The sequence below is a fragment of the Cryptomeria japonica genome, unplaced genomic scaffold (genome assembly GCF_030272615.1).
Source record: "Cryptomeria japonica unplaced genomic scaffold, Sugi_1.0 HiC_scaffold_313, whole genome shotgun sequence".
Classification (NCBI taxonomy): Eukaryota; Viridiplantae; Streptophyta; class Pinopsida; order Cupressales; family Cupressaceae; genus Cryptomeria; species Cryptomeria japonica.
In genome coordinates, this window is record NW_026729135.1 from 67,720 (window position 1) to 95,138 (window position 27,419).

A 27,419-nucleotide genomic window follows, 5' to 3' on the forward strand; every position below is an offset into this window, starting at 1 on the left:
AAACCACACATCAATTAGCTGAAGAGACCTCGATACCAACATCTCAAACAACTATGAAACACAAAGACCAATGCCATCACATAAACACCAATAATCACATAAAAGAGCAAAGCTGACATCATCCATCAACCATCAATAGTAGAACTATGGGTTCAAGAGAGGAAGGAGAGAGAGGACATGAATAGACACTTTTGTGATCCATGAGAAGAAAGGCTAACAAGAAGAAACCATGGACATCTCACCCCTAGAATTAGGTGATCCATGGAGAAAAGGGACATAGAAAACTAGCCCTTAGAGTTTGTCTAGGTGATCCAAGTAAGGGAGGAAGGTGAGAACGTCGTTAGTTCCACTCAACCTCGTGCGTGTGTGTGTAAGTGAGGTTTGAAGCACCTCATAGGAGTCTATGCCTGGGTATAATACAGCCTGTATAAGATGTATAGCAAAAATGTCAAGAAAGGCGTGGCATCTCACTCTAAGAGACCGTGCTCTGGTTCCAAGAATAATCACCTTGTATAAAAGAAAAAGTGGCGGCATCTCTCTCTAAGAGGTTGTGATTTGGTTCCGAGAGTGTCCCACTGTATAGGAGGAAAGTGGTGACATCTTTCTATTAGAGGCTGCCCTCTGGTTTGGAGAATGACCCACTCTACAAGAGAAAAGTGGCGACATCTTTCTCTAAGAGGCTACCCTCTGGTTCCAAGAAAGACCGACTATACAAGAGAAAAGTGGCGACATCTTTCTCTAAGAGGCTACCCTCTGGTTCCAAGAATGACCCATTATACAAGAGATGCCATGTGCGAGAGAAATATAGTACAAAAGGAGCAGTGCAGGTGCCCCCCCTTAAGATGTCAACATAGTTTTATGTTGATATCTTAAGGAAAGTAGAACAAGGATACCTACCTTCAACGCAAAGAAGATATCCATTATGCAACAATGTCATAAATCCAAGAAAGAGAGGGAATACTCTTCAAGAAAGGGTAAGATAGTTGAAAAGAGATATCTTGATGTAAGTGTAAAGGAGATCCTTGGAGGAGAAGAGATATTTATTCAAAAGACATCTACCTCCAAGAGGAGTTGTCTTAGACAAATATAACATCTTCTAGAACGAAGCATAGAAGAGAACCAGAATGCAATCCTTCCTCCTATTGCTAGGTGAAAGGGATTCTTAATAAAGGATGACTCACGTTTATCCCGATGTGGATGGGTGAATTTATTATAGATGTACATTACCAAGTTTAAAAGAGGTTGTAGTCAAGGAGTTATAGCTCTTGTATAAGAGAAAACCCTTGAGCAAACAACAACGATTTCACACAAGGAAATACATCAAGTAATGAAACTCACATCATCCCCAGCATAGGAAAGAGTGGATCCTTAAAGAAAGAAATAAAATGAGAGATCATTGCCCCCCAAGTGTAGGAACAATGAGAAGAGCTTACACAATCTTCTAGAGAGAGATTAAACATAAGCAAATGCCCAATAAACTTACATGAACATATGCAAGAAAAAACATTAGTAAATGTAAAATACACGTCTCAAGAAGTGGTAATCTTCTAATAGAGGAAAGAAAGAAAATAGCATATTCCTTAAGAGGGATTAGTCATGAGGACATACCACATATGATAAATGCAGCCCCTAAAGGAAATAATGATAAATGAGATAAAAAGGGGTAGAAATGAGTGAAATCCTTGCCTCCCAAGTGAGAAGAACAAGGAGAAATATTACACATCTTCTAATGGAGATAAGTTTCAAGAAATATGCCTTCCTAATGGAGTGAATCCTCTCAAGGAAGGGTCATGTACTTTACAGGAGACCGTTCTATGCTAGGGGCATATCATATTTGTAAATAATTGTAGCGTCCTAAAATTGCGACACTTGCAATTTCGACTGCATTTCGGTGTTCACGATGGCGACGCAACATGCAACCTGAATGGAGACCCCGAAACCTGATTATGACACTGAAAACTGCATTTTCTTGCACCCTGGCCTGAACCTCCTTTGCACCCTGCTGTCCCGGGAGGTGGGACCAGAGCGCCCAGCGCCCTGGTCCTTCAGGACCAGGGCGCCCAGCGCCCTGGTCCCTGGGTCCTATTTAGGGCCCGGTCTCTTTTGGACTTCGGGTCTTTATGTTTGCAAATTGGAAAACTATCTTTCCTGGTCGGCCTAAGGTCGGGAAAATCAGTCTATCAGCCCTAAATGACAAGTATATAAACTACATTTTCCTCTCCCATTTGGGTGGATGAAAATAAGAGGGACATATGTGTACAAAGCGTGGAAACTATACTCAAGCATTCAAGCATTCAAGCATTCCTTCAAGCAATTGATCATTTCAAATCTCCATTCAAGGCTAAGTGTTGCATTCAAGACAAGGATTCAACCATTGAAGAGGAGATCACTTACTACATACTACTACAACATACAACATACAACATCTATACCTTCGCACATAAGGATACAAACATCCTTACAACAAGGTATTAGTACTTGTTTTACATTACAGACATTTACATTTACAACACTTGCTCATTTCTTGGTTAATTCCAAAACCGGGGTTTGACCTAAAGGCAAACCCCTAATCCCTAACCCCCCAATCGTCTTCGCTTTTCTGTGTGTAGGTTGTAGGTACGCGGCTGAAATTGAAGATCTGGAATCCTTGTGCAGAGACGAACAGATCCCCCTTCGTTTCGCGGATTTTTCGGAGGACCGTGGCGCTCGGGCGCCATCGTCCCGACAACTTTTGCTCAAATTTACAGGATAGCGCCGTATCGACATTTTACTGCTAATTCCAGGTCCGCAGCTTCATCCTATATCCCTATCTCAGTTTATAAGCGAATCTTTGTCACTTTCTATGCATTCCTAGCTTAATTCTTCTATCAACATTCTTTACAAAAGAGGGTAGCCTTGCTTTCTTAACCCTTGAAACACATTCGGCATCCAATCCTGCATTGTGTGGGATTGGATCTTGTGGGTTTCAACCCCTCTTTTGAATGTAAAGTCTCTCCCCTAAGTGAAAACCATCAACCCTAGTGAATCTCCCTTCTCTCTCCTTGGAGTTGGAAGAGGGGAGAGCAACTAGGGTTCGATCGCGATTTTCCGCTTTACATTTTGGTGAACCCGACGTGAACATCCTTTCTGATTATTCATAGTTAGATCTGAAAATTGGATTCCTTGATTACATTCCCATGTTTGATCTTTGGCAAAATTTTAGAGGTTAATTGCATAAAAACCCTAAATTTTCTTTTTAAGTAATTAAACTTGTGAAATGTTTAATTATTAATGCTTGTTTCAGATCTGCCCTTCTATTACAAATTATCAATTCATATTTGTGCTTTAATTTTGAAAATTAAGTGGTTAAGTGTCAAAACCCTAATTTTCGAAACCTTCTTGATTCAACCTTTGACTGATAATTTCACTAATCAAAACATCTCCAAATCAGTTGTAACTTTGGATTCCGCAATAAAATCACAATATCTTTCATCCCTGAAAATTTGGAAAAAAGTTGCGAGGACCGTGTGCACTCCGAGCACCATCGTCCCCGACATTTTTTCCGAAATTTCGGGAGCGAGATCTTACTGTATTTTCCTGCTAAAATCCAGAATTTTGGCTGATTTTATCAATTTTAACACCTTCAAAATTACAGTCAAAGTTGGTCTTGTGATTGCTTGGATTAAGGCTTCTAAACATTCAAAAATCATCGAAATTGAAATTTTGTGTCAAAATTGTGTTCTTACTGTCCTAAATCTGGAAAGTGTGTTTGCATTCATTCGAAATTTCAGTGCTTTATTCAAATTCTTACAATTTGTGACTTTTGAAATTAAGTGCTTAATTACAACAACTTTAATTTCCGCTTTCAAAATTGAATTTTGCGTGAAATTGAGTCAATTTTCAAATTTCAAAATTTGCATTGCTCTTGGCATTCCCTCTAAAATCATAAAATTCAAAATTTCAGTTTCCCTCTCTTTTTCAAAATTCAAATTTTGCATTTTTCGACAATCTTGGTAGGGTTCAATTTCGAGATTGCAACTTTAATTTGGCCTATCTACAGATCGTAAAATCACTCAATTTTTTCAGATTAGCTCTAAAATCATCATAACTTTCATCCCTGCGAATTTCGAAAAAAGTTGCTGGGACCGTGTGCACTCCGAAGCGCCACGGTCCCTGACATTTTTTCTGAAATTTCGGGAGATTGTCCTGATTGTATTTAACAACTTAAATCCAGAAGATTGGCTGATTTTACTGAAAATTGCTACCTCTAAATTCAAAACTTTCTCTCTCTCTCTAGTGCATGAGTTTTACAACAATAAGCCCTACTTACACTATTCTCGTTAGACGAAGCCGTAGAATTAAGTCTTTCCGAGGTTTAATTACTGAGGAGATGGAACCTAATTTGAATAGCCTTTTTAACGAGGACATGGGTAATTCCTCTAATCCTCCTAATGATGAAGAAGCTCTCCATGAGGTTTCTGTAGAACAACTTTCAAAATTGGATAACCAATTTGACGATTTTCGACAATGGATGTCTCAAGAATACCCTGATAGTCAACCTCTTCCTTTAATTGAGGGTCTAAAACGTATGCTTCAAAGTGATAAGAGTGGAATTGATATTTTGCGTGGTATTGCACACATTGTGGATTCGAATGTGATGCCTATGAAGAGTTGTGCTGAAAATTTGGGTTATACACAACCTCCTACTCAAGTCAATCATTCTATTCCTTTGATGACTTCTATTGCTAGCATACCTACCTTTACATCAAACATAATGGCTACTTCTACACAAGACATTCCTCCTGTGATCACCAGTCATGGGGGCAACCCTTCTTCTTCAATTAACCCTCTTCCTTCATTTAATCCGACTTCTTCATTCATTCCTTCAATGAGTGTCCCTATTATATCTCCACAAATGAACATGACGCAAGGGGGCAATTCGTTTAACCATTCCATTCCTCCTTGTAGTGTTCCTCCTGTCCAATCATCTCCTATGACTAATTATCATAGAGTCCCACCACCTTACTCTTTACCTTCTTTCAATAACATAACACCTCCATCTCAATCTAACACATCCAATATGAATTCTTCGACTGAAGCGACCATTAACAATCTTGCACAAACTGTCTCCTCTTTACAGCAACAAATTGCCTCTATGAATCAATCTAAGTTTAGTGTGCCCACATTTGATGTTGCGAGCCCACTTTCTCTTGACATTGTTCGAGCTATCCCTCCTAAACATGTTGAAATCCCGCATTTGGAGCTTTATAATGGTAAAGGTGATCCTCTAACACTTGTTAAGACTTTTCAAACAATATGTACCGATTTTGCTTATGACCAAAGGTTGCTTGCAAAACTGTTCGCTAGAACATTACGAGACAAAGCCCTACAATGGTATTGCTCGTTGCCTTCCTATTCTATTACTTCTTTCGAACAACTTGCAAATGCTTTCATTCAACAATTTCAAAACAATATAAGTCCTAAAGTTACTTTGATTGATTTAATGCATTGTAAACAAGGTGTTAAAGAAAAAGTGACTGATTTCATTGGTAGATATAAGCATTTGTATGCTCAAATTTCTTTTCCAGTGCCTGACAATGATATTCAAAGAATTTTTATTTCTAATTTACAAAAAGATATTCGAGACAAACTCCTATTTTCTGAGTTTACTTCTTTCCAACAGTTGTGTGCAACTCTTCACAATTATCAACTGACTGTGAGTCAAATGGAACAATCACATCCTATGGCTCTGAGTGATAAGGGTGATAGCAGTCAACAACCATTTGGGAAGTTTAAACCGAACAGAGATTCCATCAAATTCAATGAACACATCATCAACAACAATGTGAATGCAGCATCAGGTGTGCCTCCTATTTCTAAATTTTTCAAGAAAGAAAGAAAGTATACTCCTTTGAATGAATCATTGCATAGTATTATGAATAAGTTATTGGAACAAAATGTGCTTACTCTTCCTCCTATAAGACAAATTGATCCTGCAAAGATTACTTCACCTTATTTTGATAACAAAGCTTTTTGTCAATTTCATCGTCAGCCTGGGCATGATACTGAAAAATGTTTTTCTTTAAAGGGTAAAATTCAAGATTTGATTGATAATAATACTATTTCTGTTTCTGGAGTGAATGATAAAGGCAATACATCTGTAGCTCCTCCTAATCAAAATCTTCAGATTTTCACTGATCCATTACCTTCTCATACCTCTAATGCAATTGAGGCTAATGATTCCTCTCTCTCATTTGATGGTCTTGTGTCTATGACTCCGAATGTGATTAACTTTGTAGAGCAACAAGAAAACCCTAAAGAACTTTCCATCACATTTGACTCCAGTGAAACCATTAGGGCACCTGATGGTCCTTTATACATAGTTGCAAAAGTCAAGAATACACCTTGCCGTGGAGTGCTTATTGATCCTTCGTGCATGATTAATGTTATTACTGAAGAATTTCTTTTTACTTTGCAATTGAATCAAGTGATCTATGATGAAACAAATGTGGTTGTGAAATTATTTGATGCATTTTCTTCTCCTGCAATTGGTTCTATTACATTGCCTATTGAGGTCCATAACAAATCCCTTGATGTGAACTTTGCTATTATTCCTTCATCCGAACAATTTCGTGTGAAGCTTGGCTATCCTTGGCTATCTTCCATGAAAGCTATTACTTCTCCTATTCATAAGTGTTTGAAATTTCCCCATAATGGTGAAGTTGTTACTGTCAATCATAGTCTCTTTAAACCCGCTGAAAGAACTTCTAGCGTTCCTATTGATTACTTTTGGCCTAAACAATTCCAATCTCTTCCTCCGCGAAGTGATCATCTTTTCAAATCTTATCAAAAGTGGAAAACAGATATGATCCTATCTCTAAGTGAACCTAGAACACCTAAACTTGATATTCCTATCATTCTTGAGAAGGAAGTTCTTCCTTTGAAAGATAAAACTAATGTCTTTCCTCAAGAAGATTCCCAACCCATCCCTATGGATGTGATTATGTCTATGCCTAATAAACCTTCTAAAAGTAGACCTATACCTCCTCGTCATGATGGACTTGGTCTCCTTCCTAAACCAAAAATTCCTCCCTTATATGGAGCAGTTCCTCCTCCTTCTTTTTATAGAGAGAAGAGACCTTCTTCTTCTCCTATTATCCAGCCTAAGAGACCACAACCTAAACACCCAAGTGCTAAGGATGAGAACATTCCTCCTCCTCAATCTTCTTCACTTCCTACTAAGACTAGACGAACTCGTTCTGCACGTGAACGCCGACGAAAGCGTCGTCTTAGAGCTCAAGCAGCTGCTGCTCAAACTTTGCAATCTCCAAAAACACCTTCAACAAGCATTATTCCATTTTCTCCAAAATCTCCAAAACATAAGATGCATGATGGTCTTGATCCTGTGCGAGTTAAAGATCCTATTTTTATAAATCTTGATGATGCTATAGATGAAAATGTTATTCATGATGAAAATGTTAGTCCTCTTGCTTCTGATAGTGAATATGAACTTGTTGATATTGATAACCATTTATCTAATGAATTTTCTAAAGCACTTATCCTAGCTCCTAGACAAGAACAATGTGGCTTGGAACATGAACATAGCCCTTGTTTGGATCTTGTGATAGCTCCATCTGCTGTGTTGGATGTTCCTCCTCTAGCGGGTTCCCTGCCTTCCCGAAACATTGATCAGCAAGATCGGGGGGTAGATGACGTGCTAGACTAGTTACATTAGCATGGCAGATTCTCTACTCCTCTCTTTTGTTACTTCTTCTATATGTTATTCTCATTCTTCTATTTGTTGTCCTTAGTGTTGTCTACTTGAGGACGATGCAAAGCATTGAGATCTCTCGATCTCTCTCATGTTGACTCAAAAGACACATGTGTTCCCTTCTTCTAGGTGACCTTCCTTGATTGGGGAATGAAGAACAATTATGCATACATACATATGATATACATGAATTATCATACAGCATACTGACCCCGAGGAAAGCGAAGTCACCTCGTGCTTTGTGTTTTGTGTCTATTATCCTTGGGTTTATCTCACACTTGGGGGCTAAATCCTTGCGATAATGTGCTCCTTTTCCTTTCTCATTTCTTATATCTATCACTACCTTAAAGAAATCACCCCCAGTGAGGCGTGTGCGATCGCTTTAACGTAGGGGGGCATACATCCCGTCCATATCTTTTCAAGATACTTGAAAATTTCTTGACAAATTTAGCTTTGCCTTGAAAATTTTTGATATCTTTCTTGCATGACTCATAGTGAGGGAACCTTACTACTGACAGTCATGGTTCTCCCTCGTGATCTTCCCTTTTACTTTGTCAATCGAAGTCGTAAGATCCTTAGTCCACTGGGGGCTTGGTGTATCTTGCCTCCTTGACGTGGTGAAAGTCTTTCAATGTTGTTTCCTTGTACTTTACCGAAAGTATGAGCATACATACTCCCGCTAAAGTGGGGGCTAAATGTAGCGTCCTAAAATTGTGACACTTGCAATTTCGACTACATTTTGGTCTTCACGATGGCGACGCAACACGCAACCTGAATGGAGACCCCAAAACCTGATTATGACACTGAAAACTGCATTTTCTTGCACCCTGGCCTGAACCTCCTTTGCACCCTACTGTCCCGGGAGGTGGGACCAGAGCGCCCAGTGCCCTGGTCCCCCAGGACCATGGCGCCCAGCGCCCTGGTCCCTGGGTCCTATTTTGGGCCCGGTCTCTTTTGGACTTCGGGTCTTTATGTTTGCAAATTGGAAAATTATCTTTCCTGGTCGGCCTAAGGTCGGGAAAATCAGTCTATCAGCCCTAAATGACAAGTATATAAACTACATTTTCCTCTCCCATTTGGGTGGATGAAAATAAGAGGGACATATGTGTACAAAGCGTGGAAACTATACTCAAGCATTCAAGCATTCAAGCATTCCTTCAAGCAATTGATCATTTCAAATCTCCATTCAAGGCTAAGTGTTGCATTCAAGACAAGGATTCAACCATTGAAGAGGAGATCACTTACTACATACTACTACAACATACAACATACAACATCTATACCTTCGCACATAAGGATACAAACATCCTTACAACAAGGTATTAGTACTGGAATCCTTGTGCAGAGACGAACAGATCCCCCTTCGTTTCGCGGATTTTTCGGAGGACCGTGGCGCTCGGGCGCCATCGTCCCGACAACTTTTGCTCAAATTTGCAGGATAGCACCGTATCGACATTTTACTGCTAATTCCAGGTCCGCAGCTTCATCCTATATCCCTATCTCAGTTTATAAGCGAATCTTTGTCACTTTCTATGCATTCCTAGCTTAATTCTTCTATCAACATTCTTTACAAAAGAGGGTAGCCTTGCTTTCTTAACCCTTGAAACACATTCGGCATCCAATCCTGCATTGTGTGGGATTGGATCTTGTGGGTTTCAACCCCTCTTTTGAATGTAAAGTCTCTCCCCTAAGTGAAAACCATCAACCCTAGTGAATCTCCCTTCTCTCTCCTTGGAGTTGGAAGAGGGGAGAGCAACTAGGGTTCGATCGCGATTTTCCGCTTTACAATAATCAAAACCATAGAATAGGTACTTTTTCCAATAGAATGAAAGCAAGAGAAGAAGTGTATTACTCATTAAAGATGCTCCTCTTCAAGCAAAGAGTAAAAACCCAAGAACAATTATATGCTCTCATAAGATTAACTCTATGCAAGAAAGGAGATCTAATAATGAATAATGCATGAAGAGAAATTAATGGAAAAAAGAAGAAGAAGTGAGCCTCATTTTGCTACCCCAAATTATTAAAATTGAAACAATACCACCACAAATGATAAAGAGACCCTAGTTAAGTTGGCTAGTTATATCATCGAGTGAAGAGAAACATGAAAATAAAAGAAGTGCTAAGGCACTATGTTCATGTCAAGGAAGACATCTAGATGTATTGTAGGAGAAATTCGTGCATGATCATATTGCTTTTGAAAAAAATTCTTAAATGCATGACATTTCCCAAGAGAATGTGAATATGAATCATGAAAAATTCAATATTTCTCAGCTTTCACTTGCTTAAGATTCTTGATTGGATTTCTAGGAGGAAAGGAAATATTCTTATCATATTTTAATCTCCAATAGATTTTTGTAGCTAGTCTATCAAGATGATAAATGTGTTTTAAGTGATTTTATTGACATGGAAGAGGAGAATAATTAGAAGAAGAAGGTTTATCATACACAATAATAACTTTGCCACTGTCGATGCCATCTTGAATAGATTTTTGAAAATCAGGCCAATCATTAGCATTATGATCATGGGTTTCATGAAATGAGAAAAATGGACATTTTTAAGAAGAAGCATTCTTGCGGGCTCTTTTGATTTGTTGCTTTTGAAGATAGTTATTAAAATTTTCAGGCCTAAGGAGTTCATCCTTAGAGAGAGGAATTTCTCTTCATGGGCCTTCTATAGTAGCTTGCATAAAAGGGTTTATAGGGATACAGATTCCTTGTTCAAATTTCCCAATTCCTTGTCCTCTAAAACCTTGTTTTGTTATTATATTAAAGCCACAACTGTAAGAATGTTGCAAATGGAAATTTGGGGGAATAAGATCATAAATTTCTTATAAACCAGATGTGTAAGGTGGAATGAGAGGTTTTATAGATGAAGAAGGAATATCATGGGAAATGATAACCTTCTTTCCTGTGTCAGGCTTATCCTTTTGTGGAGATTTGGGATGAACATCTTCATCATCTAAAGGTTCATCTTTACTCATTTCTATGCGAGGGGAAAGATCATGAATAATATCATCCTCTCTATATATACTTTGATGTTAGAGATAAGTCCTAGGAGAATGAGGGTCTAAAGATGTAAGAATGTTGATATTATGATTTTGCCCCCCTTGCTCAAGGGTAGGTGTATAAGAAGAGGATGGGTCCATATTGTTTTCCAATTCTTTCTCTTTTACAAAAAGATCATTGGTTGATATAGTAGCTCTCATCTTACTCACACAGGATACTCAAGGAGAGGTGCAAGAATTAGGTTTATTTGGTTGTGATCTACAAAAGCCTTAAGGTGATTAATACATGAAATGCATTTTGTTAATATCACCATAATGCAACAAAAATGATACACGAAAGCTTTGAGATCAAATTGAAAAGGAAATGACTTTGAAATCCAAGCAACACAATATGACTAAGTGCTATGAATGAAAAGAAGTAACATGAAATGAAGAAAGTCATTATCAAACACATGATTATAATAAATATATGTTAAAATTAATGTAATCATATTTGAAATAGCAAATAAATCTGATCCATTGATTGCCATTGAAAGTCTCTTAATTAAAATCTTAATTTAATTGAAAAGAAGATCTAAAATTAGGACCTTTTTATGAAAATAAATTGAAGTGTAGAAATTTGAATTTGTATTTGACCTTAAGAGGTGCAAAAATTGATAAAGTATGCCAATGTTTTGGATTTAAGCATAAAAATACTGTCAATTCCAACTCCCAAAATTTCGGGAAAAAAGTTAGGGACCGTGTGCAAAGTGCACTCGGTCCGACCAACCTTTTTTTGAAATTTTCAGGGATGATAGAAATTATGATTTTATTGCAGAATCCAAAAAAACTACCAATTTGGAGATGTCTAGATCGGTCAAATTAGTAGTCAAAGGTCGAAATAGGAGATTCTTAAAAATTAGGGTTTTGCCTTTTAACTACTTAATTTTCAGAATGAAAAGATAAATTTGAATTACAGTTTTTAAATAGAAATCAGATCTGAAACAAGCAATTAAAATGCTACACTTCACAAGCTTTATTTTGTCAAAAAGAAAAATTGGTGTTTTTATGCAATTAACCTCTAAATTTTGTAAAAAGATTAAACATGGAAATGAATATTTGAAATTCAAATTGCAATAATTCAGATCTAACAATAAGAGATCAGAATTAGAGTGTAAGATGTCGGGTTCACCAAAATGTAAAGTGGAAAATTGGACCCTAGTGACTCCCCACCTAGTAGAGAGAAAGGAAGTCACTAGGATGATTTTCACTTGGGAGAAACTTTACATTCAAAAGAGGGGCTTGAATCCACTAGATCCAAATCCAAGGGAAACAAGGATATTAATTCCAAGTGGATTGAAAGGGTTGGAAAGTGATTTGCCCTCTTTTGCAAGTAGTTATGTTGACTTGCTGACTATGTAGAAAAGAGAGATAAAATGAATGAAATGAGGAGCTACGTGTTCGAGATCGCTCTATAATTTTGGATCTGAGATATTCAAACTGATGTGGATCTGCCCTGCAAATTTGGAAAAAGTCATCGGGATCATGTTGAAAGTGCAAACGATCCTCCGAAAAATCCACGTCCCGAAAAGGGTTTTTTTGTCTTTGTAAAGGGAGTCCAATCCTGCAATTACAGTTGTACACCTGCAACCTACACACAGAAAAGAAGGGAATAAGGGTTGTGGATAGGGGTTTGCCTCAGTCAAACCCCGGTTGAGGAATCAACCTTGAAAGAAAGTAATTGCAAATTCTTAAATGTAAATAATGGAAATGTATACCTTGTAGATCTGCAATTGATGATGATGATTGCTTTCCTTCTTGAATGTAATCACAAATGTTGTATGAAATGGCATGTACCATGAAAAAACCCTAACACACACATGCTTCCAAATGAATGTTGTAATGATGCTCCAATGGATGAATGCAGAAGACACATGAAGAAGATATCTTGGTGGATGCTTGAAGACTTGAATGCTTGATGAAGACCTTTCGCTTGAATTTCTCTTATTATCCTTATCTTGCCCATGTATCGCGATCGTCCTCCGTCTCTATCAAATGAGGGAATTGAATGTACTTTTATACATGCCCAAGAGGATTACTTTTCATCCATCGAAGGCTGACAAAGGAAGATTGCAATCCCTGAAGAATGAAATTATGCAAAAGGGGCCGAATGGACCCATCTTAGGGCCTCCCTAAGAGGGAGGACAAGGGCGCCATACCCTTGTTGTACCCTATCTTGGGGCTCGAACTGGGTCTTAAGGCAGCATAAGGGTCACAATAGGAAGAGACTCGAGATGAAAGTGTAGAAAGAGTTCTTAGTTGAGAGAGAAGTGTAGTCGCTTAAGTGAGGACCTAAAATGTGTTCGAAATTACGGGGGTCAGAATTTTAGGGCACACACACACACGCTGATAGAGAGCATGTAGAAGTGAGAAGATGTCACCCTTCTTTGATCCTTGTGCCTCCTCCCTCCTTTTTAGCTACCTTGGTTTGCTTCTTGGACATTTTCTCACTTATGCATGCTCTCTATTATCTTGATGATGGATCATGGAGTGTGATCCAAAATGTTGAGGAAAAAAATTCACACAATGTAATCCAGAAATAGTCAAGATTAATATCTCATGGATTGTGGAAGCCTGATGTCTGTTATCACTTCTAAGTTTGTTGATTATTTTAAATATGATAAAAAGGTTCATGTGAAACTAAATAAAATTAATATATCATTAACCTTAGGATATAAATATATATTTGGATAACCTTTTCTAAAATCAAACAAATATTAACTTAATTTACATCTTATCCTTGATCAACAGTTAGCAAAGTTGTCAATGATTACAAAAGAAATTCAAAATTAACAATTAAATGAAGATAATAATTACAAACCATAAAGAAAATATTTGGAAAATGATGAAAGAAAGGAATAAATGAACGATTCTACTAATAAATAGCACGTGTAAGTTTGCTAGTTATACACACACACACACACGCACGCACGCACGCACGCACGCACGCACGCACGCACACACACACACACACACACACACACACACACACACACACACACACACACACACACACACACACACACACACACACACACACACATATTTCTAATCATACCTATACACATAGTTGTATACCTATGCACATAGTTATATTATGATCATAGTTGAATTCAAAAAAAGCTTATTACACTTCTCCTTTTTGACAAAATTATCATATTAAAACTCCATGAGAATATTGAAATCACATAATATAAAAAAAATAAAATAAATCAATTCAAAAAAAAAATCTTTTTAAACTAAGAGTAAGAATATGGCATACTATAAATCAAATCCAAAAAATAAGATTCATCGGTTATTTAACACAATATTTGAGATGGTGTGTGAATGCTTAAACAGTGTGATGGTGGTCACACTATTGTTTTTTATTACGGGTAAAACAAGTTTTGAAGGGACCTGAAACCTTATATACAAAATGTTGTCATAAGGATACTCACAACCAACCAATAGCCAACAATCAACAAAAACTCAAAAACACACAAGTGAGAAAGACACCAACATATGATAGCAAAAAATAGGAAGCATACCCACATGATACTAATGGGGTTTTTGAGGGCTTCCACAACCTTAGCCACTAATCATGATTATGAGACAGATAATTTATATCATGCAAATCAATTTTTGCCTACTCCATGGACTTCTTTAAGTTGCCTCGAGGTTGAGTTTATAGGCCCTTCTCATCAATACCCTGTTTACCCTTATCAACATTATCCGGATCAATATAAGTATTATTCTAGAAGACTTTGGAACTTGGAACTTCTGTAATTTTTCATCCATCACCTTTATGTTGTTCACAATGGTGTGAGTGGTTTTATAACTCATATTGACTACATTAATAAGATTATCATTAATATTCTTCATCTTAGCCTCGAGCACTCCAATACATTCCTCATAATTAGTTTTTAAGATGTTGACATCTTTGGCAATTTTTATAAAAATCACCAATATTTTCTTCTCATCCTCCTCAGGCTCGGAAATACCATCTCTTTATCAAGTGCTTCAATTTTTGTCTTCATGGAACAAATGTTAATATTGATACGATTAATTTCTAAAAACAACCATTTAGACATTCTCAATTGGTCAATAGTTGCATCCCTAACAACACCAAATAGGTCCTTTACATTATTGTTACGATATATTGATGTAATGTTATAACCTTATGTAATATTTTTAGAAAGAGCATCTATTATCTCTTTCTTCCTTGTTCAAGTCAAAGAGTAGTGAAAGAAGCACAAATTTACACTTAGTCTGTGAATTCAATAATTTAAGCATTTATCTAATATCAAAAGTTTCAAATATTCTCTCTAAATTCATATTTTTGTCTTAGAAATTCTCTCAAAATTTTAACTATAAATACATTTCGAAGACTCAAACACATATCTTAGAGACTAAACAACATACTCGGGAACAAGCATGTAATATACATGATTACATCACTATCTCTTTATTCTTGTTCATTCCACTCCATAGATTGAAAAAGCAAAACGCATGCATTCAATTCATAAATTTGAAAATAATCAATGATATATTTTACAACAAATACAACACAACCATTTAATTGAAAATACTATCAAAATGATGTCTACACTTAGAGAAGGTGGTGTCTACACAACTATTTTATTTGATTGTAAAACACTTTTAACAACTAACAAGAGAATCATTTTGTTAGTTGGATAGCCATTTCGCTCAAACAACACCAAGGGAAGAGCACTAGTAGATGTTATGGCTAACTTTGTGCACCCACAGATCTTAAACGGTACATTGGATTTTGAGGATTTTTTTTGTTCTCTCTATGTGACTTAGTTGCTTATAGCTATTGTTTTGGCTTCTGGGTAGTAACGACACACGTTGTAAGATCCATTAAATGCATGCAAGGGTCAAAAAGTACACATTTCAAAGTGTCGTCTGTTACCTACTTAAAGATGCCCCAATAACCATGCACTTACAATTGACAATACTTATTCACGAATACCCAGTAGTCATGCACAAATATTCTAATAGGCATACTCAAATAAACGAGTTATGAAACACAAATGACTATGAATACTTGTGAAATTTATTAAAAACTTTTAATTATCATTTTTTTTATTTCTTTAAAATAAAAAAAATAGTTAAAAATAATTTAATAACAATAAAACAATACTTTTAAAAAATAACAAAACTTCAAAACTAGGACATCTATTTTTTATTAAAAACAACAACAACATAATAATAATAATAATAAAAAATAAATAAAAATAAAAAACTTCAAAACTAGTACATACGGAACACTTGTCTTACAATTCAAATCCCCAAAAAATCTATTTAGATCAAGAATGTGACATTCCACAAATCAAATTAAACACATGATGGTTTCCCATCGTTCAAAATTGAATGCCGTTGTGAGGTAGTTAATTTTAGATTGAAAGCTACTCATTATTATTGTCATAAATCTGCATTAAAAAATGAGGGCTAACTCCAGCAGTAAATATCCGTAATTAATCTCGGCGGCGCTTCATAATAATAGTAATAATAATAATAAAACAATACTTAAAAAAAAACTTCAAAACTAGTACATAAAGCTCTGAAGTAGTATGATTGATTGCCATACTTGTACACCAACCTATCACTTGTTTACATCATGATCACGCAACACTTATCTTACAATTCAGATCCCCAAAAAATCTATTTAGACCAACCAATCTCCGTAATTAATTTCGGCGGCGCTTGATTTAATTGTGGGTGAGAAGTGCGATCCAGAGAGATCTGCGAAATCTAATTTAGGTTGAAAACGATTTTAGGCGTACGTAATTTAATTTAATGTTATTGTGGGTGGCAAGGCTGGCTAGATCGCCTATCCTCTGCAATGCAATCTAATCTCTGGATACGGTGGGGCCCCCGCATTTGCATTTTTTTGCTTCTGCCGTGTTTTATTGGGCTTGCCGTTGCCGCCGTTTTCTCCCTGGTTGCCGGTGTTCTTAATTTTTATTTTTTTTTAATATCTTTTAAATTATATATATATTATTTTTTTTATTTTTAATATATTCAATTAATAAATCAGTAGTCTTTTAACATAGCAAAAAGAATTACCTCAAACAATATAACCAATAAGTCAGTAGTCTTTTATTTTTTTTATTGGTTATAGGATATAACCAATAAGCCTCCAGTAATAAACGTTTCACGCCTCCAGTAATAAACGTTTCACTGGAAGTGAAAATATTGTAGTCTGGGCTTCGGCCCTAGCTCACCCGGTCGTGGATCGTGGGTATGCTCCCCATGGTCTTGAGTTCGAGTCCCCGGCTGTGTTAACTCTCTGTGTGTTGCTACCTTGTGAGTGGGTTGTACACACTGGGGGATTACTCTTGCTTCGGCAAGGACACCTCCAGATTCCACGATAGTGAATATAAAAAAAAATATTGTAGTCTTGTTTGGTAATATTTTCCTAATTTCTTGCAACAAGAATTACCTTAAACAAGAATTTTGTGGCTTCCTTTTGCTCTGCCTGTGCCTTTTTACTTTTTCCTTCTACTGTTCCGCCTCTTCCTGTGTAAAAACAAAACAACTCATAGATAAACACCAGCACAAAACCCTTACCAGAAAAATGGTAGAAATCAACAAGATGCGTGGTAAATGCTCTGGTAGTCATGGCTGGAAAAAAAATCACAAATCACATGCAATAGTAATTTTCAGATCACAGATATTAACGATTTTCAAATCATAGATAATAACAATTTTCAAATCATAGACAATGACAATTTTCAAATCACTAGCAATAAAAATTTTCAAATCATGGGCAATAGAACTAGAGAACCAAAACGTAACTTTGTACACAAAAGAAAAATGATAAATGGTTGCAGGCAGTAAATAGAAGCAGATTGCTTAGAAGAAATCTATTTTTATGCCTTCCAAACAAAGCCAACGAGCTTCAAAAGAAGACCAAATTAGTGCCACGATACTGGGCACATGGAATGTGTAAGGCAAATACGTGCCTTGTTTATGTTTTCCAAACTAACGTATCATTTTTAATATTTGTACATAAAGTAATTATCAATATATTTGTTATTTACTTAAATTTTTATTGTAAATTATCAAATTTAATTTAATCATTCACTCAATCATATATTTAGTTTATATAAAATTTATATTAGAAATTTATTATATTTAGTATATATTTTATATAAGATCATAAAATTATATATTTAAAATATTTTTGTTGTTTAATTTTATTAATGTTTAATTATAACATATATACAAATAATAAATATAATTTATAAATAGTTAATTATAGTTTTTATTTATTTATTTTTTAAATATATATATATTTATAAATAGTTAATTATATTTTTATTTTTTTATTTTTTAAATTTTTTTTTTTTATATTATATTTAATACATAAATATAATATTAAAAAAAAATTATTTTCATAATTATATTAAAATATATATAATACATAAATATATTATTAAAAAAAAAAAAAATTATTTTCATAAATATATTAGAATATATTGTATTAAATATAATTGTATTATATATATTCTAATGTGATCTATCTACTATTGTTAATCTTGATTACAATATTTGAATTGTGGATGTATCTATCTCTATCTCTTTCTTTATCTCCATCTTGCTCTATCTCTCTACTACATATATTTGTAATTTCTCGATGAATGAGATTTCCTAAGAGTTATTTTTTTGTTGGGTATATGTTAATCTAAAAGTGTGTTTGTTTATCTAAAAGTGTGTTTGTTTTTTTGAGATTTTTCTTTCTTTCTTTCTTAAGATCATGTGGATGGAGGCTTCAATAAATAACATCATTCACTAAATATCCTACCATTGAGACTCTTATTGCATAAATAACATCATTCACTAAATATCCTACCAATACACCTTATGTGATACACAACTTTATTTGAAAAATAGATCAATTCTTTCCTTACTGTCTTTCCACACCTGTTCAGCATAACTATTGCACATCAACATTTGAATAGATAGAAATTATATTCTTCACTTATTTATATTTGAAATAGTTATTTCCATTTTAAAAAATAATTTCGAATTTCAATTTTTACTTTTTATAGTTTAATAACATGGACACTCATATTTAAACATTTCATTATGTTTCGTTTTACACAAAGTATAGTTACCCCATCCTTATTTTATTTATGTATTTCATACTTATACATTCTTCAAATTTACTCCTATCAGGAAATGGTCAAAGATACAAACTGTGATGATATCATTAAACTGTCTGCTGGAGATACAACTAAAAGTATTGAAAGCCCTTTATTGCCAATGGATATCACAACCATGCCAGCAGAATCATGTTTTTCTGTGAATAAACCAGAGTGTCTTGCAACTGATGTCCAAAATCTGGCTTCAATTGTGTCTAGTAGCTGTCATGATATTTTACATAAATTCGAACATACATGTCAATCAATGCCTCTTGTGGAAGAATTGGATATTGAAAAACTTCAGGAGACGTTGTCAACATTCCAAGCCAGTTACACTCAATTAGATGGGCTATTCACTTTCCTAAATGAGACATACTGTCACCGACACTATTCAAGTGATAAAGACTCCTCTGCCTCCTTTTTCATTGATGCATATGAGGCATACTTAAAAAATATGTGATTAGCTATTTTAGCTTCTTACAATGTAATCACCGTACACTTATATTTCAGCTACAACTATCAGTAGAGATACTAAAAAGTTACTAAACAAACTTCTCTTTTGGTATTATGTGATCTACGTATTCTATCAATGTAAATTATCAAGATAAGTAAATAAATAAACTTTTATTTGTGTATTATGTGACATGCCTAATCCATCAATGTAAATTGTCTTATATAATATGATTCTTTGAGCTTCAAACACTCATCAAATTTAGAAAGATATTTTTTACATAACCAATTCATATTGATGTATCTTAGAACTTTATTTTTTGAACTAAATAGTTTACAGATAGCCTAGATGAGTTGTATCACAAGGAATACTTTACAAAATATTTGTTACAAGTTTGTTTCAATGTTTATTGAGATGTATAAAACTCATTATATACTCTCCAGGTTTTAACTAGAAATAGTTTTAAAAGATAGTTAAAAAAAAAAGTAAACATTGGTGGATAAATTCAACAACCGTTAAAACACTTATTTTTTTCAAACAAATCAATCTCAACTTGAATGCTACTTTTAAGACTTCTTTTTTGAAAACTAAATTTGTAGAAAAAAGAAAATTAGCATATTTCAATTTATATAAACAAACATGCTATTCCCACTCAATTTCAACTACATGTTGACCACAATTTATTTGTCACAACCTAATTGTCATATTTTCAACTTCTTCACAGGCCGATAACTTCCACTTAGTTTGATTTGATTTGAATGATGGCAACATTAACTACAAATGCCATAGCAAACATCCTTGCAGGCATGTCTCTTGTTGACCCTTCTTTACAAGTTACGGCAATACATTCCATTCAACAACCTCATTCTACAAATGTCAAATACCGAGTACAACTCTCTGATGGTATGCACACCCATCCAGCATTACTTCCTTACCAAATGAACAATCTTGTTCTGGAAGAAGCTTTAGTCGTGGGCTCTATTCTCTGCCTTACAGAATATTCTTGCAAGATGTTCGACAAATACACATATGTCAACATTTTCCAAATACTATTTTTCATTCTTGTTTGTTCTTATAGACCTCCTTAGTAAATAAACATCTCATTTTGATTGCAGGGCTATTATAATTGTTAGCTTGGACATTATTTGAAATAATGCAGCAATCATTGGATCTCCAACTCCACTCCTGCAAGCTATTGCCTACCTTCCATCAAATAGTTCTGAAGACCCATTGAACCCTTTCCCAATTATTCCAATTAAAACATTGACCCCATATCACAAACAATGGTCCATTGAAGGTCGAGCATTAGCAAAAACCCCTATTCACGAATTCAAAAATGCAGGTCATGACGGGAAAGGGAAATTTTTTGGATTTATTTATTTTTAAAATATATATATATTTATAAATAGTTAATTATATTTTTATTTTTTTATTTTTTATTTTTATTTTTTAAATTATATTTAATACATAAATATAATATTAAAAAAAAAATTATTTTCATAATTATATTAGAATATATATAATACATAAATATATTATTAAAAAATTAAAAATTATTTTCATAAATATATTAGAATATATTGTATTAAATATAATTGTATTATATATTTTTTAATGTGTACTATCTACTATTGTTAATCTTGATTACAATATTTGAATTGTGGATGTATCTATCTCTATCTCTTTCTTTATCTCCATCTAGCTCTATCTCTCTACTACATATATTTGTAAATGAATGAGATTTCCTAAGAGTTATTTTCTGTTGGGTATATTTTAATCTAAAAGTGTGTTTGTTTTTTTGAGATTTTTCTTTCTTTCTTTCTTAAGATCATGTTGATGGAGGCTTCAATAAATAACATCATTCACTAAATATCCTACCATTGAGACTCTTATTGCATAAATAACATCATTCACTAAATATCCTACCAATACACCTTATGTGATACACAACTTTATTTGAAAAATAGATCAATTCTTTCCTTACTGTCTTTCCACACCTGTTCAGCATAACTATTGCACATCAACATTTGAATAGATAGAAATTATATTCTTCACTTATTTATATTTGAAATAGTTATTTCCATTTTAAAAAATAATTTCGAATTTCAATTTTTACTTTTTATAGTTTAATAACATGGACACTCATATTTAAACATTTCATTATGTTTCATTTTACACAAAGTATAGTTACCCCATCCTTATTTTATTTATGTATTTCATACTTATACATTCTTCAAATTTACTCCTATCAGGAAATGGCCAAAGATACAAACTGTGATGATATCATTAAACTGTCTGCTGGAGATACAACTAAAAGTATTGAAAGCCCTTTATTGCCAATGGATATCACAACCATGCCAGCAGAATCATGTTTTTCTGTGAATAAACCAGAGTTTCTTGCAACTGATGTCCAAAATCTGGCTTCAGTTGTGTCCAGTAGCTGTCATGATATTTTACATAAATTCGAACATACATGTCAATCAACGCCTCTTGTGGAAGAATTGGATATTGAAAAACTTCAGGAGACGTTGTCAACATTCCAAGCCAGTTACACTCAATTAGATGGGCTATTCACTTTCCTAAATGAGACATACTGTCACCGACACTATTCAAGTGATAAAGACTCCTCTGCCTCCTTTTTCATTGATGCATATGAGGCATACTTAAAAAATATGTGATTAGCTATTTTAGCTTCTTACAATGTAATCACCGTACACTTATATTTCAGCTACAACTATCATTAGAGATACTAAAAAGTTACTAAACAAACTTCTATCAATTTAAATTATCGAGATAAGTAAATAAATAAACTTTTATTTGTGTATTATGTGACATGTCTAATCCAACCGATTCATATTGATGTATCTTAGAACTTTATTTTTTGAACTAAATAGTTTACAGATAGCCTAGATGAGTTGTATCACAAGGAATACTTTACAAAATATTTGTTACAAGTTTGTTTCAATGTTTAATGAGATGTATAAAACTCATTATATACTCTCCATGTTTTAACTAGAAATAGTTTTAAAAGATAGTTAAAAAAAAAAGTAAACATTGGTGGATAAATTCAACAACCGTTAAAACACTTATTTTTTTCAAACAAATCAATCTCAACTTGAATGCTACTTTTAAGACTTCTTTTTTGAAAACTAAATTTGTAGAAAAAAGAAAATTAACATATTTCAATTTATATAAACAAACATGCTATTCCCACTCAATTTCAACTACAAGTTGACCACAATTTATTTGTCACAACCTAATTGTCATATTTTCAACTTATTCACAGGCCGATAACTTGCACTTAGTTTGATTTGATTTGAATGATGGCAACATTAACTACAAATGCCATAGCAGACATCCTTGCAGGCATGTCTCTTGTTGACCCTTCTTTACAAGTTACGGCAATACATTCCATTCAACAACCTCATTCTACAAATGTCAAATTCCGAGTACAACTCTCTGATGGTATGCACACCCATCCAACATTACTTCCTGACCAAATGAACAATCTTGTTATGGAAGAAGCTTTAGTCGCGGGCTCTATTCTCTGCCTTACAGAATATTCTTGCAAGATGTTCGACAAATACACATATGTCAACATTTTCCAAATACTATTTTTCATTCTTTTTTGTTCTTATAGACCTCCTTACTAAATAAACATCTCATTTTGATTGCAGGGCTATTATAATTGTTAGCTTGGACATTATTTGAAATAATGCAGCAATCATTGGATCTCCAACTCCACTCCTACAAGCTATTGCCTACCTTCCATCAAATAGTTATGAAGACCCATTGAACCCTTTCCCAATTATTCCAATTAAAACATTGACCCCATATCACAAACAATGGTCCATTGAAGGTCGAGCATTAGCAAAAACCCCTATTCACGAATTCAAAAATGCAGGTCATGACGGGAAATTTTTTGGATTTGATTTTGTAGACATGTTAGGTTATGAAATACATGTGACTTGTTTTAATGAACTTGTTGATAGCTTTTACAATGTTATTCACTTTGGTAGTCTTTATGTGCTCTCCAACGGTCGTATTAAAGTGGCAAACACAAAATATAGTTCCTCCACAAACCCTTTTGAAATAATCCTCCACAACTCTTCTGCAATAAGTCATTCCACATGCATAGACTCTACCATACCCAAGCATAGCTTCCACATTAAGAGCATAGATTCCCTACAGTCATTTCCTATTAATTCCCTTGTAGATGTCATTGGAATAGTTTTATCCATCTCACCTACTTCAACCATATGTAAAAGGGATGGCACTAAGACAATAAAGAGTACTGCCACAATCATAGACATGTCAAGTTGTACCATAGATATTACATTTTGGGGTCGCCACTGTCAAATTGAGGGAAAAGAAATATTTGAAATGTCCCTAGAACCGAATCCTCCTGTTCTTTTGATCAAGTCTGGTCGTATAATATCTTGGAATGGAAAATCACTTGATACTATCTTTTCAACTATACTTTTGATCAATCTAGATTTGTTGGAGACCACAACATTACAAACATGGTATGCCAAGAAAGGGCTTGACGAACCCTACATTTCATTGTCACAAAGCAACCTTTCCCCTCACAAATTTGATAAATCAATAGATATTTCATCTATTACTGATGAAAGCTTTCCTGAAAAAAAAAATGTATTTGTGAAGGCCACTATTACAAAATTTCACTTGGACAACTTTTACTACCTTTCTTGTCCACAAGTCGTGGACAAAAAAAAATGTAAGAAAAAAGTTGTGCAAAGCTCAGCCAACACATTCCAATGCCCAAAGTGTTCTACTGATCTCTCTGAATGCGATTTTAGCTACATGCTTAAAATGGACTTGCAAGATGAAACGGGTGAACTTCTTAAAGTTACCGCATTCGAAGGACCATCAAATACCTTGTCAGGTGTTGGTGCAGAAGATTTTCAGCTTCTTCTGGCAAAACCTGATGCTGTGGAACCTATATTGAGCAATGTTATTGATTGTCAATTTTTATTTGATCTCAACATCAAAATGGTTCCATTTGATGGCCACGAAACACAAAGCATTGTTATTACAGCCATTAAGCCTACCTAAAAGTTACATTTGACATTGTTTATGCATATGTATCCAATTTGTATATCTTTTTCAATATTATGTATTTGACTTGTCCATATATGTAAAGATATTTTTTGTCAAACATACATATCAAACTATTTTGCATTATTTATGGTATGTTTACAAATATATTTAAACAAGTTTTTATGCCGTCATCATGTATTGTACTTAGTCATGTTACTTCAAATAATGCTTCTAAATTTACTTAAATTAGCACAAGACAAAAAATATGTTTACAAATATATTTAAACTAGTTTTTATGTTGTCATCATGTATTGTACTTAGTCATGTTACTTCAAATAATGCTTCTAAATTTACTTTAATTAGCACAAGACACAAAATTAATGCAAACATTCTATATATGTAAAAATAATCAACCTCAAATAAACATATGTATAAATCAACATATATTGTATTATTTTCATTTATGATCAAAATTTCTTTTTTCGAACAATTGATCTCACAAGTTTCTATATAGTGATTTCATATGCTATTTCACATTACAGTTACACTTTTTTTGGTATATCAATATTTTTAAACCACTCTTGCAAATAGATACATGTCTTCAATTCAGATTATTGATTTGTTATATATTTATATTTCATATATCTTCATTCATAGATAGATCATATCACTTTCATTCTCAACACATTGTGCCATGGAAATACAAAATGATATAGTGGCAGAAAGACGTGCTCATCGAAATCAAATGCAACGCACAAGGTACCATAGAAGGAAAAAAATTCTTAACAAAAGAAGACGAGAAACCCGACACTTTTTTTTTGGCGAGGCCTCCACATCCATAGTATCAACTCCCCACTTTCCAACTCATCTAGAAACACATGTGCCCCAAACCCAACATACAAGCCAACCTGCCCCAATTGCCGAAATCCATAGTCCCCCAAAATTTTGTCAAAAATATTGCATTGCTAGAAACAACTTTCATTCCAAATTGGACAAGCTTTCAAAAATTTCAACATGCCTAATTTGTATGGAGAGATATCCAAGAATTAAAACCCGAGTATTTAATGGAATTAATACTTGTTATCGATGCACAACAGAAAAAAAACGGGCACCGCTACTCAAATTGGAACAACATGGACCCTGGTGAACAACCTCGATGTTTGCAAATACTAACTCAAGTTGAGGAGATGTTGATAACAAGGATTAGCCATGTCCTTCAAGTTACCTATGCAAGAGGAGGCCAACTAAAATATAGTGGCCACACTATTTGTTTTCCTCAAGATATTTCTTCAATTGCATCCCACTTGCCCGGACGTATAGATGGACTGGACATGATAATAGTAAACAAGGTAGACACTGGCCAACAACAATACAACTTCTATGTTAGTAGAGGACGTGTCCATGAGGCATTACAATATAAGATTTCATATGACCCATACTACAAAGATGTAGAATTAGATGAATTAGCATTAGCATCTTTACCCATAAACCCCACCAATATATCTGACCTGCTATATGCAACAACTTCATATCCTGATCCCATTGATCTAAGTTCCATGCAAGAAGATGTTACAGAGGATGATCCATTGATAGAGAACTTGCAAATGACAAATTCATTTGTGGCAAATCTTCCACCTGCACGGCGTGAGATCGAAGAAATGCGCTCTTTACTACAACTAGAGAAAGGACACCCAACTCCTATAGTTCAATGGCCACCCATTTCCCCATCTCCTATAAATGAATACACTACCGAAGGATTGTTTGTAATGTCATTCCCTACTTTGTTCCCTAAAGGTATAGTTGCATTCAAACAACAACGTCTCAAATAAGTTAAGCTACATGAGTATGCTCTCCATCTTTTAAGATACCATGATAATAGGTTTGGTCAGCACCCAAGGTTTAGGTACTTCATATTGAATATACTTATGCGTCATAGAAGTCAAGCCACCACATCTATATTTTTCCACAAACAACTTGATGATTCAATGCCTATAACAATTTCTGACCTTCGTCACAAATTAAAGGACTTGCCTGATGACAAACTTGCAGATCAACTAATGTGCTTTACCTTGTCAAATCGTGGAACAAAACCATTTTGGAATCAACGTAGAGGGGAACTTATAGACATGGTCATCCAAATTGGTTGTCCAACTCTATTTTTTACACTCAGTGCAGCTGATACAAAATGGCCCGACTTGCATGATATCATGCCATCCACCACACATACAAATCCATATGCAACAGCTAGGTGGAGGTTACAAAATATAGTTCAAAATCCACACCTTACTGCAATGTACATGCATCACAGGTTTACTGCATTTCGTGAAGAAGTGTTGGAAAAACTTCTTGGTGCAAATGACTACTAGTATAGGTATAACTTTTGCAACCTTCTACTTTTACCATCAACTCTTACTCTTCTTTTTTTTGTTTATTTTTTTCTAAAAAAATCTTTTCCCAGGTAGGAATGGCAACATAGAGGCTCTGCACATATCCATTGTTTCTTATGGCTACCACAAGCACCTGACATTGGGAAATTACAATGGAATAACATTCAATCAGTACAAAATGCACTTGCTTACATTGATAAATATGTCTCTGCATGGAACCCACGAAGTCTTGAATTGAGAAACCAAGTGTTCCATCGATCCGTTGTTGAGGACCCTTGTCTGATGGACACAAACATGATAGTGTCAAGTGATCCTTCCATTGACTATTGTGAATTGGCCAATCATGTTCAAAGACATACAAAGTGTACTATCCAAACCTGCCTTCGTAGGAAGGGGACATCTCTTGTGTGTCGTTATAAAGCCCCTTGGAGCATTAAAGAAAAGTCATCACTTTCTAATGATGCAAATGGCCAGCCTACGCACACCCCTGCTCGCAATGATGACCGCCTAAATCTTCACAACCCATTTATACTCTCAATATGGAGAGCCAATGTAGATTGCCAACCTGTTCTCTCAA

General features: G+C 34.6%; 2 protein-coding genes across 2 annotated transcripts; both read left to right on the top strand.

Moving 5' to 3' along the window:
• Window positions 1-22,717: 22,717 nt before the first annotated feature.
• Window positions 22,718-24,470, top strand: LOC131870327 (replication protein A 70 kDa DNA-binding subunit E-like). Its single transcript, XM_059215844.1, has 2 exons — window positions 22,718-22,859; window positions 23,116-24,470. Exons 1-2 carry the CDS (start codon window positions 22,718-22,720, stop codon window positions 24,468-24,470), a joined length of 1,497 nt encoding a protein of 498 aa, XP_059071827.1.
• Window positions 24,471-25,519: 1,049 nt separating this feature from the next.
• Window positions 25,520-26,821, top strand: LOC131055088 (uncharacterized). The gene is made up of 2 exons (XM_059215845.1): window positions 25,520-26,214; window positions 26,320-26,821. The coding sequence occupies exons 1-2, from the start codon at window positions 25,520-25,522 to the stop codon at window positions 26,819-26,821; spliced, it is 1,197 nt and encodes a 398-aa protein (XP_059071828.1).
• Window positions 26,822-27,419: the final 598 nt, after the last annotated feature.

Excerpts from the sequence above, each read along its gene's own strand:
- LOC131870327 (XM_059215844.1), top strand. The coding sequence starts at position 22,718 with ATGGCAACATTAACTACAAATGCCATAGCAGACATCCTTGCAGGCATG. Across the intron at positions 22,860-23,115 it reads CCGAGTACAACTCTCTGATG|CAATCATTGGATCTCCAACT; the intron begins GTATGCACACCC and ends GAAATAATGCAG.
- LOC131055088 (XM_059215845.1), top strand. The coding sequence starts at position 25,520 with ATGGAATTAATACTTGTTATCGATGCACAACAGAAAAAAAACGGGCAC. Across the intron at positions 26,215-26,319 it reads GAATACACTACCGAAGGATT|ATACCATGATAATAGGTTTG; the intron begins GTTTGTAATGTC and ends CCATCTTTTAAG.